This window comes from Strix aluco, chromosome 11 (genome assembly GCF_031877795.1).
Source record: "Strix aluco isolate bStrAlu1 chromosome 11, bStrAlu1.hap1, whole genome shotgun sequence".
Lineage (NCBI taxonomy): Eukaryota > Metazoa > Chordata > Aves > Strigiformes > Strigidae > Strix > Strix aluco.
Window position 1 is genome coordinate 14,170,011 of NC_133941.1, and position 17,920 is coordinate 14,187,930.

The 17,920-nt window shown below is 45.1% G+C and overlaps 1 protein-coding gene across 7 annotated transcripts in view; it reads right to left on the reverse strand.

The window, feature by feature from the left end:
* The window catches only part of FLNB (filamin B), a 73,304-nt gene that overhangs the window by 22,683 nt on the left and 32,701 nt on the right, over positions 1-17,920 (reverse strand). For 3 of the 7 annotated variants that reach the window (XM_074836149.1, XM_074836152.1, XM_074836145.1), the window contains exons 8-28: positions 17,357-17,554; positions 15,536-15,673; positions 14,190-14,316; positions 13,500-13,636; positions 12,943-13,136; positions 12,492-12,605; positions 11,819-11,962; positions 11,351-11,474; positions 10,933-11,093; positions 10,279-10,369; positions 9,855-10,024; positions 7,564-7,681; positions 6,627-6,889; positions 5,413-6,010; positions 5,008-5,181; positions 4,461-4,623; positions 3,913-4,073; positions 2,619-2,786; positions 1,945-2,034; positions 988-1,111; positions 559-715 (exon numbers count right to left, since the gene is read on the reverse strand). In XM_074836149.1, the coding sequence (XP_074692250.1) occupies positions 559-715; positions 988-1,111; positions 1,945-2,034; positions 2,619-2,786; positions 3,913-4,073; positions 4,461-4,623; positions 5,008-5,181; positions 5,413-6,010; positions 6,627-6,889; positions 7,564-7,681; positions 9,855-10,024; positions 10,279-10,369; positions 10,933-11,093; positions 11,351-11,474; positions 11,819-11,962; positions 12,492-12,605; positions 12,943-13,136; positions 13,500-13,636; positions 14,190-14,316; positions 15,536-15,673; positions 17,357-17,554 (3,614 nt within the window). The remainder of the gene's footprint in view (positions 1-558; positions 716-987; positions 1,112-1,944; positions 2,035-2,618; positions 2,787-3,912; positions 4,074-4,460; positions 4,624-5,007; positions 5,182-5,412; positions 6,011-6,626; positions 6,890-7,563; positions 7,682-9,854; positions 10,025-10,278; positions 10,370-10,932; positions 11,094-11,350; positions 11,475-11,818; positions 11,963-12,491; positions 12,606-12,942; positions 13,137-13,499; positions 13,637-14,189; positions 14,317-15,535; positions 15,674-17,356; positions 17,555-17,920) is intronic. The other 4 variants (XM_074836151.1, XM_074836150.1, XM_074836147.1 and 1 more) reach the window with 3 other exon arrangements.

Consider the following 17,920-nt stretch of genomic DNA (forward strand, 5'->3'; position numbering starts at 1 on the left):
CACTTTATGGCCCACTAACCGGAGACCTTTTTGCTGCAGCCACAGAGTCCAGGCACCAGAAACTTCAGGAAGAGCAATAACAAAGTCAAATAAAAACATTCCTGTAGTATCTTCTTAAGCAGCTTATGACTTTTGGCAACCTTGAAGGAGACTTGTTTGTTAATTTATCATCACACAATGCTCAGTGCGGATGTTATCTCATGGCCTTGCTGCACTACACTGCCTGAAGGCTGTCTCCATTTCAAATTCCAGCAGTTTCATAATCTTACAATAAACTGTTTATCTCATTTTGAGCATTTGCAGAATGTGAGGTTAACCAAGAACCAAATATAGCATGGGTGATGACTTTAAGACAGAAGTCTCATAAAAGCAGCCTCAGGAGCTTCACAAATGCAGAGTGCAAGACTTGCCTGTACCAGAGCTTAAGGTCCAGCTAGCCGCCCAGTCTCCAGGACACTGGGTATGTCAGGGTACAGCTGTAGACACTTCCAATAGGAGCGACTTGTGCTCACCTAGAACAATGTGTTTCCACTCCTGTTTGGTTTTATAGTTACTTACAGTGATCTGTACAGCCAGAAGTCCCTGCCCAGCATCCTTAGCATCCACAGCAAACTCCACAGGTAGGCTGGCTGGTATGCCATAGGAACTGAGGCCTGGTCCGCTCGCCGTCACTTTACTGGCATCATACGTAGGAAGCACCTTCACCTTGAAGGGACTTAAAGGGAAACCTGTTATTGTCCCCTCCCCCTAAGTCAATGGCTGATAGTTACTGCAGTACACGCTGAGGTGTGGTTACACCTCCCCTACAGCGTCTCTGCTGTAGGTGCAGCAGGCTCAAACCACTGCTGAACCCTGAAGACGTACCGGGAGCTGCACTGGTTAGGTAGAAAAGACCACAGATAGCCCTTAAGTGGTGCTCATGTGCTGGGAGAGCACAATCGAGTCATTAAATCTATAGTTCATTTAAACTTATCTTCATCATCTTACCTGCGAGGAATCTCTTCATCAGCATATTTGACAGAGATCATATAGGGTCCCTCCTGCGTAGGGGTGTACACCACCGTGTGGGTGCCATCTCCATTGTCTACCACATTAACAGGCTCCACAACTCCTAAAAAAGCAACAGAACATTTTCTCAGCTGTGCTATTAAAACTTATTTCCTCACCAGGCATTTGCTGCACAAAGCTCCAAGATGCACTGCTTATTTACAGTTTGCAACAAGCTAAATTTCTTTTTTTTTTTTTTTTTTTTTTTTTTTTTTTGGAATGAAGGCAATGGGCATGGATCAGTGATTAGTTTCCCTTATTTTGTATTCAAGGGCCATCGACTTGAGATAGCCACTCCCCGGACTCCCATCTTCTCACTGTAAACAAAAGCTAGCATGAAAATACTGGAAAAAAATCTGCCTTTCTGTACAGTACAGGTCAAAAGCAATTGCTCAAAATACACTGAAGATCTTTCGAGAAAGAAAATGAGTAATGGTTATAACTGCCTGAACTGTCATTTATAAGATTACATACTGTTACTGAGATTCACTGCACAAAATTGAGCCCTAAAGCCAGTTGGTGCGTAGCGTTCACCAACCGACTCTTTCACAATCAGGTACTTGGAAAGGCAGGCTCGCTGCCTAGGCAGGAGAGCCCTGCAAGCTGCCAAAGTCCTAAGAAAGCAGGATCAATTATTTCAATTTGCATTAAGCTAAATCTACAGCAGATTACATGACATATCGGTTCAGATCAACACACAAAGCAGCCTACAATTACAAGTTGGCTTTAAAACACAGGAAGGATTAGCAGTAAAGCAAGCACAAAAGAAACGTATAGTTGCCATGCAAAGCTTAAAAGCAACACTGTTGGTTCCCACTCCCTCCTCCAGATGATTATTGCTATTGCCAATTGGATTTCCAAGAGCCAAAATTGCCAGTAGTTAGTGAGAGTTCAAACCTGTCTCAGTGCCACCCTTTGGATCACCTTTAAAGAAATCCGAAATTGCTTTCAATGGGGAGCGCCATCCCTGGGAATCCGTCTCATCCACTAAAATTAAAGAAGGGTTACCTGAGGGGCACCTGCAGCAGTGTGACCTGACACTCAAGTGGGGAAGCAGCTCTCACCTCCTAGCAAGGTGAGACTTGCTGCTGAGATACTGTGCCACTGAGACATAGCTTCCTAGGTTAATGCAAACACCATTAACACTATCGCTTGAGGGCCTTGCCACTCTCTGGGAACCGCTCAGGGGTTCCACCATGTTTCAGAGTCTCCTGCAGCCCAGTGACACAGGTTTCCCAAGTCACCATTCACATGTGACATTTGCATTTACTTTTTGATGGCTAAATCTAAGCCACAATTGTTCACCAGTGATGGTTACTGATGTCACTTCTCCCAGCTCTGAAGATCAGGATAAAGACACAGCCCAAAGCAGCACTACCTAGGACAGTTCTCATCCTTATACAGCATGACACACATGGGTCAGCTGTCAAGGTGCACATGCCAGATGAAGAGGAACAGAGGGAAATGTATATTCAAGTGGTATCACCACCTTTGCAAGCAGGGCCAGGACCACGTTACCCACCCAAAAGTAGAGATGGGGGCACAGCTGGATGGAGTACTTTGGTTCTTACCTCTGGGTCCTGCCACCACCACCTCGAGGGGTGCTACTCCTGCCTTGCTGGTGTCTACAGTGAAGGACTGTGGGATTTTGGCTCGAACAGCTGTTCCCAGACCTGGTCCTGCTATCTTCACCTTGCTGGGATCCACAACATCCTTCACAGGAACCTTGAAAGGACTGCCTGGAAGTTCATGGAGCAAGTGTTAAACACCACAAAGTTAACAGTTACAGGAAACTAAAGGTCTTTTTCCCTACATTTCCTTGGGCTTTTTTACTTTTTTACTACTATCCCTCAACCTCAGGCAGGAATGACAATCCCACAGCATCCATACTCCTCTGCTCCTGCAAAAGCCAGAAGTATCATGATGATGTTTCTATATTTTCACTGTCTACTCAATTCAATTGCGATCCATGTGCTTCTCACACCTCAGAGGAAAAAAATGCATGAAAGAAACCCGAAGTGCAAATGAAGTGTCATGCAGGCACTTGTTTGCTTCATATTTTACCAAGTTCAGTATGTTGAGAAATAAAATGGAACCAGTGGGAAAGAACTGACTCAGTCACCATGTCTAAGAATCAATACCTAGATGTACGCTGTATGACAGCACTTAAGAACTCAAACATTGCAGTAAAGTGTGTCTGGCATTTAGGGGCATTTAATTCTTGGTTTCAAGCAAAATATCCTTCTTTTAATTGGATGTCAGATGTACCTAGAACATTCCTTAAACCTACTTCATCTCAGCTTAACATCCAGTGCAAATGCATACACAGGTAAACATCTGGTTTAGGAAACAGTTACTATGCTTTCTGCAGTGACCAAAACTTGCAGTGTTTAATATAATCTCCATGACAAGCTCACCCATTAGACCATCTTACTGTAGAACAGTCTTGAAAGCATCCACAGACAAAGAGCTGTTTTCTTGACCTAACGTATTACGCACCACTTGTGCATACCAGTTATTAATACCAGTTATTATGCAAGGACTAGCGTCCCTTTCCCTGCCCCACCCATCTGTACCCGCTCTTTGCTCCCTGCTGTGGGTGCTACAGTCTTGATGAGGCTCCTCAACATCCCCACAAAGGCTGTTTCAGAAATGAGAAGAGACTGCAGCCCTTCCTCAAAACTACCGCACCACAGCACAAAGCACTCCACACTTCTCTGCCAGGTGAGAAGAATAATCACCATCACTGTTTCTGCCTGAATTCCCAGGAAAAGTAGAGAGTCAAAACCTCAACATCCCCCAGCACAAGCGAAATGCAGCCATGGCACTTTCCTCTTCTGAAAGCCACTGAGCAAGAGCTCTTACCAGGAATATGTTCTCCCCCGTATGTGATGTTAACATCGTAGTCTCCTGGAACATAAGGAACATACTCGGCACTGCAGCTCCCATCCTTGTTATCTTTACAGCTGATTTTAGACTCTGAAGGTCCTTCAACAGTTATTCCAAGGCCACCAATTCCTGCTCCTCTGCAAGACAGAAATGCACATTGTTAGAATTACCTACTTCTAACAGCAGGTTTGTAGCCTTCACATGCTCTGGCTGCAATTTTACCCTTGCTGGAAATGGAGGAATCTGACTTCTGACGTCCAGCCTTCAGCATGCTCTGCCACGCAAAACTGTTCAGCATAATCTCACTTGCGTTTTCCTAGAATTTTATCCTCAGTCACTATCAACCCCTAATCTCAGCAGAGTACTCAGTATGTGATGAGGTAGCACACACAGTAATTAGGACGCAGTCTAGCCTTTTTATAAATATTTGTACTGGGTTTAGCATTCTGCATCACACAGCCCACTACACTCCTTCCTCCCTCCCTCCCTCAGATATTCCTTCAAGATAAAATAGGCCCAGTTACCTGGTGACAACTGAAAAGGCATTTGGCTGATTTGTGAAAGCTTCTTTGAGTCCGGGTCCTTGTGCCTTCACACGTGATGGATGGCAGCCCTCTGTCACGTTCACTCTGAAGGGACTGTTTGGCACAGGTACACCATCATACGTTACGCTGACTGTGTGTGGACCTGAGGAGGAAAACATGTCCCGAATTCCCTAAATATTCTCATCACTTAACATCACTTCTACAAGATGCTACAGACTTAAATGTCACTATATGGGTAAGAGCTTCCGCCTGCATTTCACAGGACTTCACCAGTGTTTCACAACTGAGACACCATCTACACATTGTTCTTCTGAAGCCAAGTTACCATAAAAGTCAGTTCTTCAAGTTAAAATAGAGCTTACTTCCTGCAGAATTAGCTCCTCCACTGGCAAAAATCTTGCTAAGATGCCAACAAGTTACTGGCAGAACTCAGCAGTTTGCCAAATGAAAGTGTCAGAAGAGTTGCTTAATCTTGGTTTTCCCCTCTCAAGTAAGAAAAAAAAAAAAATCCAAACCCAGGGGTTACCCTTTTCAAATGGGGTGTACTCTACAGAATATGTTCCATCGGCATTGTCTTGGATGAGACAGTCTGTGGGGGAGCCAGATGGGCTTGTGACCTGCGTCCTGATGTGGTCACCACCAGCCTTCGTTAGAGGTCGAGCATCCACAGTGAACTCAGTTGTAGCTTCTCGGAAGACATCTGCAGGATACATTTTGAAGAGTCACTTCAACAACCGCATGTATTTCCAACGACAAAACATTTTGTGAACCAGCATGATAAACAACTCATTTGGGAACATAATGAAACACCCCCGTCTAAGGGTCACCAGGGGAACACGCAAGGCCATTACAGCTTTTAATGCTCAGAATACTGTGTGCAGGATAAAGGACCACAGGTCTTACAAACTCTGATAACAACAGTTATTCTCACCTTTCCCTTCCACTCCTGGCCCAAACACTTTAACTCTGCTTGTGTCCACAGCTGGCTCCACTTTGACTCGGGCTGGGAATTTAGGCACTTGCTCTCCTCCATATCTCATCTTGATCGTGTACATGCCAGCCGAGAGCGGCATGTACGTTACAACATAAGTACCATCTTTGTTATCATCGATCTGGACCTCAGCTTTGGAACCAGCATCCGACACCATGTCCACCCGCAGGTCCCCAGGACCTGCTTCCGTGCAGTCGACGTTCAGCAGCCCTGCCTCACCTACTTTTCCACGTTCCAGACCTGGGCCAGTGGCAATGACTTTAGAGACATCAAACGGCATTTCTATGTCTGCCTTAAATGGTGAACCAGGAATGTGAACTTCTTCGAAGAGGATGTTTACAAAATACTCTCCAGGCTTTGTAGGCAGGTAGGAGACGGAGCAGGTTCCATCGCCGTTGTCCGAGCATTCAATTTTAGCTTCACACGGGCCTTCTACTGTCAAACCCAAACCTCCAGTTCCTGCCCCTTTGGTATCTATTGTGAATTGGGCTGGTTTTCCAACAAGACCCCCTCGAAGACCTGGACCGTGAGCTTTTACCTAGAAGAGGATATGCAGTTGAACTAAACTCATTTTTTCATGTTATTGCCAGCACAGAATGCCTAGACTTGTTTGTATGTGGGACTCAAATAACAAGCTCTTAAAAATACACAGAAAGCAATGTCTCCTTTGCCACTCCTCCCAGTTTTACTTAAAGTTGGTATATCTCCTCCAAAGAGGTTTCTAGGCAAGGATATTCATACTCTCACCATAGCTGTTTTTATATAGCCATGGGATAGAAAAGATAGAAACGCTAAAATATTCGATGGCTGTACACACATTTTTCTTGAAATCTATTTCCTTAGAAAGAAGCATCTCAATTAATACAGTTGAGATGCTCATGAGGCCAACTTCTATTAAATTAGGAGCAATACTTGTATTTGCCACACTATGCAGGATGCCTGCAGTATTCTTAATTAGTTCACTGTTTTTTCAAATACAGTGTTATAGGAATGACTTCCATGAGTCATGGGGCTTCCAACAGGAATGACTCAGAGCTCTGAGTAAGGATGTTCCTGGGTCTGGTTTGGCCAAAACTAAGCCAAGTCTCATGCAATAGCCCACAAGTCAGTTTTCAGGTATCAGTTGCTGTTATAGCCCTAAACCATTCACTTACCTTGGAGGGGTCTGGAGGTAGCGTGGCCTCCACAGTATAGGGGCTCCCTGGGATTGGGTTGCCATCATAACTCACATCCACCACATACAGTCCTTCTTCCCTTGGGATGTATTTTGCAGTGCTGCACTCCTTACCCAGAACTGGTTCCACCAGACATGGCACAGCTTTCCTCATAGGACTGGAAATATTAACATCTAGTTTACCTTGCCCACCAGCTCCTTTGGTGTCAATTATAAATTCCTGATCCTTCCCTACTTCCACTCCTAAAAAAAAGGACAAAACTCATATTACTACATTAAGTACTCAACATCAGACATTGCTCCAAGAATCTCTCAGGCACATACCACCAAGGGAGCAAGCACTGGCAGACCCTGCTCAGTCTGCATCCCTCTGCATGCAAAACAACCTGCCAAACCAAACAATAAACAAGTGCTTTGGTTAATTGGAGCTACAAAGTTACAGTGCTAAACAAGCCTGTAAGACATGGCCTGACAGTATCAGTGGCTCATTTCAGGAACGCAACAATATTTCACAGCCCTAAGTTCTTCCGCTTTTAGAAAACAAAAGAGACTGTGAATGATGTTCTGCACTGTAGCAGTTACGTGTATTTGAACAGACAGCCATCTAGTCCCAAGGAAGCCAGATTTCATCAGCAGGTACCCAGTCTGGTGAAGAGTCCAGCTCTGTTCACCACAAGGGACTAAACCCCAACATATACTTTGTCCAAATTGTTATGTAATTTTGCATTAAAAAAAAAATCTAAATTGAAATTTAGTCCTCAAGAAGACCAGCTAAGTCAGAGTGGTCAAGCTACAAAGTTGGCACCGGTTGATCTGCAACTGTAGCAAGTTAAAAAGAAGACTGTTTTGCCCACTTCTGTAGATTCAAGAGACACTTTAGAGGCAGGCTATGGGCCTTCCAGCCCAGAGGTACTTACTGTTTTCAAGTCCATTGACTTTAACTTTGCTTAGGTCTAGCGGAGCAGCAACTCCCACAGTGAAAGGGCTTTTAGGGATAGGATCACCACCGTAAGTTACCAAAACCTTCATTGGACCCTAGTTGGAGAATTTACAAGTTAGCTCAGTTCCTCACTTCATACAGACGCACTAACATCCGAGCAGTACATAACCACTTCACCTAATCCATTTTAGCTGACCACAGCCAAACTTACTGGTTTATGGACTCTCAAGCTCTCATCCCACTGCAGCCCTTCTAAGTATTAAATGGTTTTTATTTAACGCAGGAAGAGAGAAAAAGACAGTTCTTTCCAGAATTTAATTAGACTATATTCAAGCTGCCTGGCAAAACCTCCGGCTCAGGCTGGCTCCCACCCTCCCGGTGCTCAAACCTGACAGCTGAATGAATGTCCCAGTGCTCCAGACCAGGTATCCCCTTCCACTGCACAGAGAGGCCAGGCCAAAGCCAAGCCTGCAAAGAGGCAGTATTATTACAGCATCTGAAATACCAGGGTTTTAAGCTCTACAAGTCAGAAAGATTAATGCTCTTGTGTATTTTGGCTGGAATACTGCATAGCCATGGCAAGTTCCAGCCCACGATGTGTGCTCCTTTTATTCTCTCCTACCGCAGTCCATATTTTAGCTATATTCACTGTTTGCTTACTTTTCATTCTTGGCCAGTTCAGCTCCCAAGTGAAATAATCATGGATGTTTCACACAAGCTAGTGAATAGCTTCCATGATTATTCTTGGTTGTTTTTAGAAAACACATACATGGGTAGCTGTAGCAACACCGTGAGATAGATAAGGCTGAGTAAACAGCGTTAAACCAAGGCTCCTCTGCTGCTGACGCGGCCCCTCAAGAATTTAACTACCTAGTCCATCCTCCCCCTGCTCTCAAGAGTCCAGAGTCTCATTCGTACGCTACTGCTTACAAACCCAAGAATGACAGGGTCCAGGAACGACCTAATCGCTCACAGCCTGAAGGGACAACAAGGGTACTCTAATTATTGAGCAGTCGATTTTTATCCCCTCTTTTTAACCATTGCTTTCCTGCCACTGCTATCTGTGAGCATCTCCTGTAAGTCCACAGCTCCTCCATGATCCAAGGTAGTCCTCCAGATGGGAGATCCAAGGGGAAAACCTGGTTTGGGCATCCTGGCTTGCTTCATCACTGCTTTTCACGTGAAACACAGCAATCTGGTACTGCTCACACGCACATGCATGGAGTTCAGATGACTTTGCTCCTTCCTGCATACCAACCTTGACTGAACAAGCAAAAGCTTCTCCAAACAGGCATGCCAGTCACATCCTGAGATCATGCAACTGCCTTACCCAAAACCAAATGCTAGCTCTGTGGTGCTTCCAAGAACACTAATCCAGCATTATCAGATAAATAATGCTGCAGTCCTCCGTATCAGTCTTGCTTTTATAGAGCTACATTCAAGGAAGCTGGTGCAGATGATTGAGTAGTTCATGTGTTTGTTTAGCAGGACAATAGCAGCAACACACTTTCATCTGAGCACTACAGCACCTATGTATTCAGAAATACAGGAGATTTGTGCATTCTGGTGTTTAATGGCCCTTTACAAACATGCAAGCACAGCATAAGGAAAAATACTTCTGGTTATTAGCAGCTTCCACATTCAGCTCTTTAATGGTGTTGCTAAGAAGCATCCGTCTGTGAACCAAAACGAGTTAGACTGAATTTTTTCCCAACCCAAGGGCAAACTTCAAATACAGAAAAACACTCTGACGTTTAATCTCAGCTCAGCTTCCCTCCTCAGCACCAACTCGCTCACCTTCCTACTGGGGAGCTGCTGCACCACCACCCAAACGCTGTGCTTTCTGTCCCTGCTCTGGTTTGCACTACAGCTCCTTTGACAACAGCAGCTTGCTGAGAGGTGGCAGACCACAGCCCGGACTTTGCAGGTCCGTGGCAGCCGCCAGCTCCATTTCAGACCCTGGGAAGGTTCATCACCTTTTCTCTTCAACTGGTAAGGTGTGGAATAACAACATGAGCTGTGCATTACTGTTTCGGTATCTCACTTGTTCCCAGAAAACAGTGACAAGCAATCAAAAACTACACCAGAAAACTGCATTACTGCTTTCCAATCCCAACTGTCCTGCAGGCTTTAGGGATCCTGGGGAAGAGGACACCCTGGCAAGTTTTATCTGCTCATTCCTCTGTGCACGGGTACCAGGGAGGGAGGTCATGGCACTACAGCAACACAAGCCATTCACCCTTGTACTCCTACAGCAGTCGGACCTACCTGCTGTATTGGAGTGTACCTAACAGTGTGGGAATAGTCATAGTTGTCAATGATATCCAGATCTGCCACCACCTCTCCTGGCACCGGGCTGGTGAACTGCACATCCAGCGGCGCTTTTCCAGCTCCCTTGGTGAACACCGTGAAGTGTGTTGGCTTGCCATTTTCCACACCTGAAGAAAAATGTTAATTCTAATTTATGCAGAGCTCGCACACAGAAACTCTTCCCAAGAATCATTCAGTACCTATGAAACCCAGTCAAGCAAAATGCCAAGGGAAAAGAGTCGTTTCCAATAGCCTGGCATCCCACCCCACTGTATCCAGGACTGGATCGCTGCATCCCAGCAATGCTCAGCCAGGCAGTGGCTACCCCACAACAGCTCCTCATGGTCCAGCACTGTCCACACCATCTCAACCCAGCTCTCACCAGTTTTGTTCAGCCCAGGTCCCTCAGCTTTCACTTTGCTGGCATCATGTGAGGGGTCCACTTTAACTCTGAACGGGCTGGCAGGAATTTCCTGCAACAGAAACACAGCTCTAAACATAACCAGGTCACTTGTCACTAGCCAAAACTAGACAGATAATCATTTTAAGATACTTCTGCTTTAACTCCAGCACCATCTTGAAGTAAAATTTCACCTCAAACACTCTGCTCTGTCTTACTGAATAGTATCACTCAAAGTCTAGGGCAAAGTTAAGAGTTGGACATTTTGCAGGGGCCTCTCTCCCTTTTATTTTTTTAAGGAAAATTTATTTTTATTCCCATTTTCCTTGGAGAATCACTTAGGTTTTCTATCCTTTAGAAAGCAGCTTTGGTCCCTCACTGAGACCACACTCTTTATGCCAGCTCAACACATCACATGCTTGAACTTCAATGTCTCCAGCCAACCCCTCTCATTTGTGTACCTTCAAGTACTACAAAAGTGTTTTTAGAAACAGTGACCAGACACAGTGCATGTGAGCTGAAATGAAAGGAGCCAGCGTAAACTGCCACAACCAGCTGTCAACTGGCACGTGTTCAGTGATCAAAGAGCAGAAACAGACTCTAGAAACATCAGGCTGTAAAACAGAGATTACAAACCTCTCCTGCAAAAAGCACTTTAATAGTGTAGCGCCCAGCAGCAGGTGGTGCGTATTTCACTGTGAACGTATCATTAGCATTGTGGATGATGTCAAAATCTATGTCTTCTTCCTCGTCACTGACCACACGAGCATCACATTTAATTCCAACACTGACATCACCTAAGAAAAGCAAATGGAGGTTTTGCTACTGGACAGTACAGACATTGCTAGCCAAACAGCCAGCACATTCCTATTTCCAGTAGTTGTTCAGGTCACCACGTTAATTGATGTAACAGATCACATTGCAATTCCTTGCAATGTTCTGCTTCCAAGGTTTTTCAATGAAACAAGGAAAACCAGCATGAAACCGTACAGAATCCCCACCCTTGCATGACCTGTGGTTCTGATACCACAGCAACAGCCCAGCCTGCCTTTACCTTCTCCTGCATCCGTGCAGTCAACAGTGAAGTGGGTCGGCTCGTTCGCTTTCAGGCCAGTTCTCTCAACGCCAGGTCCAAACACTTTCACTTTCTGAGGATGACTCCCTTGACCTATAAGGACCTGCACAGATTCACAAGGGTCAGAATCACACATGTACGTCACGCTCAAGATCACAGTTGAGTCAGTGTATTGCTTGGACAGAGGCTACAGGAAAACGGTACCAAGGTAAGAGTGAACTGCCCCGACTCCCCCGGCTGCAGCTGGACTGATAGAAGACCTCCGACATGTGAGCTTGTAAAAACAGAAAGCTTTTTTCAAGTGGATAGATTCTTAAAAAAAGGGAGGAGAAGGGCACATCCTTGAAGCTCACAGAAGGGTTTTATCATCCTAGTTGTAATGACAAGTAGTTGTGAGCACAAATGTCCTACTTGGCTAGAACTAGTAATAGCTGTCTCTGTACTTACCCTAAATGGGCTATGGGGTACATTGGCTCCTCCCCAGACAACAGAAATTGTATGTTTGATTGGTTTAACTGGCACATAGGAACAAGCAAACACACCATCAGGCTTGCTTTTCATCTGGATATCGATAGGGTTTCCTTCTCCATCCTAAAAAGCAGTAATACAAGCAGAAGGTTCAGATACTTTAAAAATGTTTGTATAGTTTGAACAGCTCAAGACTGTTCCAAAATGTGAGGGTTTTTCCCCCCCAGAAACTGCAGCTCAGAAATACTGAAGAAATATGCAAATTACACTCCTGCAAGTCCTCCTCATCTAACACTTGTTCATCCTAACACCATCCTACAACATACTTTAACAAGCTTGCCTGAAATTCACAGTCAGAGACACTTGAGGTGCTTCCAAACAACAACTCCAGGAAATTACAGCTTGCTTTGCTGAGGAGACTCCAAGTAAGGAAGCAAAGCCATGTATTTCACACGGCAGGGAGAAGTCACCTTCTCTTGAGTTAGGTTTGTTGCCTGACTACATTACACAGATCAAAGCACAGAGCTTTGAGAGAATTACACATGCCCAGAATTAAGTGGTGTGTAAGCGAGTAGAAATACTTAAGGCATTTTTCTCATCAGTATTAAAGCCCTTTTGCTGAAGTTTCACATAGCTGCCTTTGGCTTTTTACCTGTGCATACATCTTCAGAGGTGCTTTCCCAGCGTCCTTGGTTTCAACTGTGAACTCAGCAGGATTGTTCACTATACAGCCAGTCCTCTCCAAGCCCGGGCCATAAGCCTTCACCTAAAAAAACCATCCCAAGAGTCTTAGCTTGCAGTTCAGAAAGAGAAGTAAAACTGAGTGATTTATTTCTAAAGACCTTCCCCTTCCCACAAAACCCATGAAGCATGGAATACAAGCAGAGGCTAGTGTGAAAGCTGAGAATTTGGACTAATTCAGCAAGTTTTCATTACATTAAATCAAAACCACAACAGTGTTATTAGAAAAAGCTGAGTAATACCTGACTGGAGCATGGCAAATTGAGAGCTTCAAGTAGAGGCAGTTGAAGAGTCAAGTCGGTTACCAGAAGCCTTCAGAAACATTTCTATTGTAGTTACATGGGTGAACTCTTATACCCTACCTTATCCGCGTTGAAGTCTCCTGAAGCCGGTCGGATGAAGGCCATGTAAGGGCTGTCTTTTATGTCCTCATCATCACACATGATGTGCACAGCATATTCACCAGGCTCTTTGGGCCAATACTTCACATCACATGAGCCATCGTTCTTGTCATCACACTCAATTTTGGCCTGAGAAGGGCCTTCTATGGCAAAGCCTGAAAAAGGAACAAGTAGGTTCCTCATGTTAGGTTTGTGGTGGCTGCTAATTCAACATCACTTCCCCAAACTGCTTTTTATTAGCCATAGCTATGTCTGATGCTCTCTATCACCCTTCTCCAGCAATATAGGAGAAAATCTACCATTCTCTTCTGGATCTCATCCCACAAAGCCACAGATTAACACTCCCCATCACACACATTCTTGTCTCTAGGAATTGCCTTTGATACAAGTTTGTGTTTAGACCAAAAACATCTTACAGACATGTTTTTATACTGCTGGGAAAGCTATTGTTTCTCATGAGTTTGTTGCTACCATTGAAACATATAAATATTTCAGGCAAACTAAGCAAAGTAACATACCAAGAGAGCCAACTTCTGTGCCAATGGACTCTACCACAAAGTCAGCCGATTTGCCCACAATCCCCTCATGCAGTCCTGGCCCCCAGGCTCGCACTTTCTGAGGACCTGCTTCATGACCCACTTGAACTTCAAAAGGGCTACGAGAGAAAAACAAAGCATGGGATTAGAAATGAGGATAAATACAGCATCCATGTTTTTCCCCAGGCATTTTAATGAGGCTTTACATCGGGTTTCCCAAATTAATAGATGCTATCATGTGGTGGCACAGTGCCCAGCAGCCTGTCTTTCTAGCAGAGAGGTCATCCAACCCATCACGTGCTTACATCTTGCACCACAAATCCCCAGTGTCAAATACTTGGCCTGCGCTGCTTGCTGTAGCCCTGGACACTAAAATAACAGATCCCTTCAAAAACTCACAGAGGCTAGGCTGCACGATCCACCAAGTTTTATTGGGTTTTGTACTCATCATTTCAGGTTTAGCAAGAGTGATGCAAATCACCCTTCAAAGCTTTCTCAATATAAGCCACTGCAGCCCTAAACCAGGCTGTAGATAAACTGTCACAGCAACTGCTTGCCACTAACTTTGTCCCCCACAGAGTTTCTTCAAAGCTCAGCATTACTTTAAAAGTCCACCAGCTACGCAACCCACTGAAGGGCATAAAAACTCCAAAAAAGCTACTTCTAACTCACCTTTTTGGGATGTTGTGCCCACCCCATGTAATCGTGACAACATACTTCCCTGGGGTAGCTGGATAATATTCAAATGCATATACACCATCCATAAAGCCTTTTTGTTTCACCAGCTCCTCCAAGCCCTCTGTTGAAAGATCAGTTCAGCATTAAACTTAACAGCTTCCATCCTGCCGTTAATTACTCAAGACAAGTTCATGTTTTCTAGTATTTATTTTAGCTTGCAAGAATAAATTTCTTCCACCAGAAAAAAAAAAAAAAGGTCACATTATAAGGGAAGTTAGTTCTAGTTGCCCTCTAGGACAAAGACAGCAAACACTTCCAGAAGAAATACAGCAGAAAGTATTTTAAGTTACCAGACTTAATAGGTTCCCTTGTGTTTTATTTTCTTAGTCTGCACTATGATGCATGTCATATGTTAAAACAAAAAAGCTTAACATTTGTCAGACTTTGCAACCACAAGTATGCAGGGAATGCCTACTTTTCATTTTCTTCAAGATGAAGAATTTAGGGAGAAAAGCTTAATACGCTAAAATTTACATCGATACGTCTGTTGCTTTTTTTCCCCCCCCTAACTGCATTAAGCCACACAGTCAGAGCACTGTGTGTGTGGAGGAGGTGAAGGCAATACAATGCACCTTTTAATACTGTCCCAGCCAGGGGGGAGGTGACTGGATCACAAGTACAACACCAGCACAGCAGCTCCCCGAGAGCAGCAGCCCAGCCACTGCTGCTGGCAGCCTCAGGAGCCTGCCACAAGGGCCAGCGGCTGCCGGCCCTCCCATCACCCCAGCCTGCCATGGTCCAGACCAGGGGCCACATCCAGGGCTCAGGACACAGCAAAGGACCTGGGGACAGCTCCTGGCAGAAGGTCTCCATGTCAGCCTACAGGTCCCCTCAATCATCTTCTCCCCTGCTCATGTGCCCAAGCATCTAGTACCGCCAGGAGGGCTGCACTGAGCCATTTCTAGCTTTACAAGAACAGGATTTCCACCCTGCCAGAGACTGGAGCGTGACTTGCTGCCACAGATCAGATGAAGATGCAGTGCAAACCCATAAAGCTTGGAGGCCATGGCAGGCAGACAGATTTTCTGGTTTGCTAACCGATATGCATTAAAATGGAGAGACCTAAAACCAGGTGTAATCTTACTCCACCCTGCAGATTGAAACCTTCTCACTAGATACAAAGTATTAGAAAATCCTTCTGAAATTTGGCTTTTTATGGTGATACAAATCTCAGCAGTTCCATCAGGCCACCATCTCCTTACCAGTCTTCTTTTTCACAGTCTTCACTTCTCTCTCTTCTCCAAAATACATCCACAGCACAAATTCACCCAAACACTTACTTGGTCCCTTTATAGTCACTCCAAGATCTCCACTCCCTGCTGCTCTCGTATCAACCTTGAAGTCAGCCGTTTCCCTCATGCGGACGCCCTTGGGCTGCAGACCTCTTCCAGTGGCACGACACGCATTCGGATTGCAGGCTGCAAGGGAATTTCAGACATCAATACCGTCTTTGATTCTCAACATACACATAGCCTAGCCAGCCTGGAACAACCTTTAGTTTAATGTTGACTCAGGGCGACCACAGCTTAGCTTTCAGCACAAGTTTAATGTTATAGCGTTAAGGCAGACAGACAGGCGTCTGCCCAGCTGTTGTCTATGTCCCATGGCTTTTGGGCAGTAGTATTTGGTGCAGCCTGGCAATGCTGACCCCCTACAAGGGCCATCTTTTAGAATTAAAGCAAATGCTGAAGCCCTGTTGCTTTCCAATTTGATGCCAGTTATCAACAGAAAACTTCTACACGGCTATCATGTACAGATATTCACCGTACTGGGCACAATCTTCACATTGAAAGGCACACTGCAGCATGGGGTGAAGTTTCCCTTTGCACATAAGCCCCAGTGAACGGTATTATTTAGCTGTTCTTTCAGAAGCACATGACTGAAATAACGATATTAGCAAAGCAGAGTTCCGCACGTGCTTTGCTAAGAGATGTCACATCAAAACCCCCCTGCTTGTCACAGTTCACATTTTCAGAAGCAAAGCCATCAACTCCTCTGCAGACCAAAGCAGCCACGGGTAGGGGCAGTAGGTTACATATGACCCTTTTACTCAAAGTGCTTCTCCAGGCCTGCAGAGTGGCTACATACATAAGTAACGTGCACTTATGAACAGTTTTCGTTACACAATCCCAGTGATCACGTGGTCTTCAACTCCAGAGACCTGAAGGGTTTGAAGAGACTTACAAATAATCACAGCTTCCCGGCAGCATAAACCCAACATGCGTTTCCCCAAAACACGCTGTGCTGACAGCAGGAGCACAAGTCTGCCAAGCAGCTCATTAGGTTTTAACTCATTTCAATAGCTTAAAAGTTTTACCCTCACCCCTGCAGCAGCCAGCATTGCTCCGCATCCTACACCGCAGGGTGTAAGCAAAGATTGCGTGCCATCTGCTAGCTCCGAAAACTCGGTGGCAGCGTACAGGAGCGTGCCCAACGTGGGGTGGGAATGGCTCGCAGAGCCCTTACACAACTGAGTCAGGCAGCTTGTGGTTAAGCCAGTTTCACTGACTGGGTGAGACACCGCTTCAGTTTGCTTGCAACTTTCTTCCCCAACCCCAACAAAACCAAAAACCCTTTCGGCCGGGACAAGCTGCAGGCTAGAAGCTTACGAAAAGCAAACATGACGGAGCATCCTGCACACCTCTTACCAACTATGAAGCCATTAGCAGTGAAGTCCAAAATTCCACAAATGGAGGGTAGCTCAGGAGAGATGAGCAGAGATCTAAAAGCATAGGAGCACGTAAGGATGGAACAGAAAGCAAGTTAGGTGTCAGTTAAGGAGGAAAACAGTAAATATAGTCATTTGAGGAACAAAGGTGGAAAACTGCAAGACACTGCATAGCTGCATAAAACACTTCAAAAAAATACAAAGGAAAGCTTAACATTCAGAGGTCTAGGCAGAAAGGAAACTCTAGCAACAAAAGCCATATTACTGTTAGAGAGCACTGGTTTACCCTGTGAATACCCAAGTGACCCACTGAATCAGGTCCAAGATGTTGAAAGGTACAGAGAATGCCCAAGGCAAGATCCAAGCATATTCTGTGATCATATCAAGGAGAAAAGTGGCTATCTACATTTAGGTACATTTTTAAAAAGCATACCCTCTCCAACAAGAACAGTGCAAGGAGTTTTGGGAATTGTCTCCCCAGCAAAAGTCACTTTGACAATGTGAGGACCAGCTTGAACAGGTTTGTAGGTGCAACGGTAGACTTGGTTGCCTTTGTCTTCTACTGCAACTTCAGCAAGGCTTCTCCCCTGAGGATCCTCCACTTCCACATTCACGTCACCCACACCGGCACCTGCAAAGGAAACAAGCCCAGCTAAACCTTGGCTTCCCCACAGCAACATGCACTACATTTTGGATCTCAGCCAGACATCCTCTGCTACCATTTCTAGGCACAGCCTAAATGTTCAGCTTCTGCTGACAGCAACCAGACATTCAAGGGGGGAAAGGGCAAGACAGGATGGTGGCGACTCCATGAAGCCATCAAACTGACAGGGCTCTGCTGCTCCAGCCACAGGGTATTACAGTATTGAACACACATACAGCCTGGTTACCCTACTGCTACCACTCTGCAGCACCTCTATCACAGACTAGCCCACAACTTTATCAGTCCGTTCAATCTCTCAGGCTTTGAAGAGGTTTAGATTAAAAGCTTGGTCAA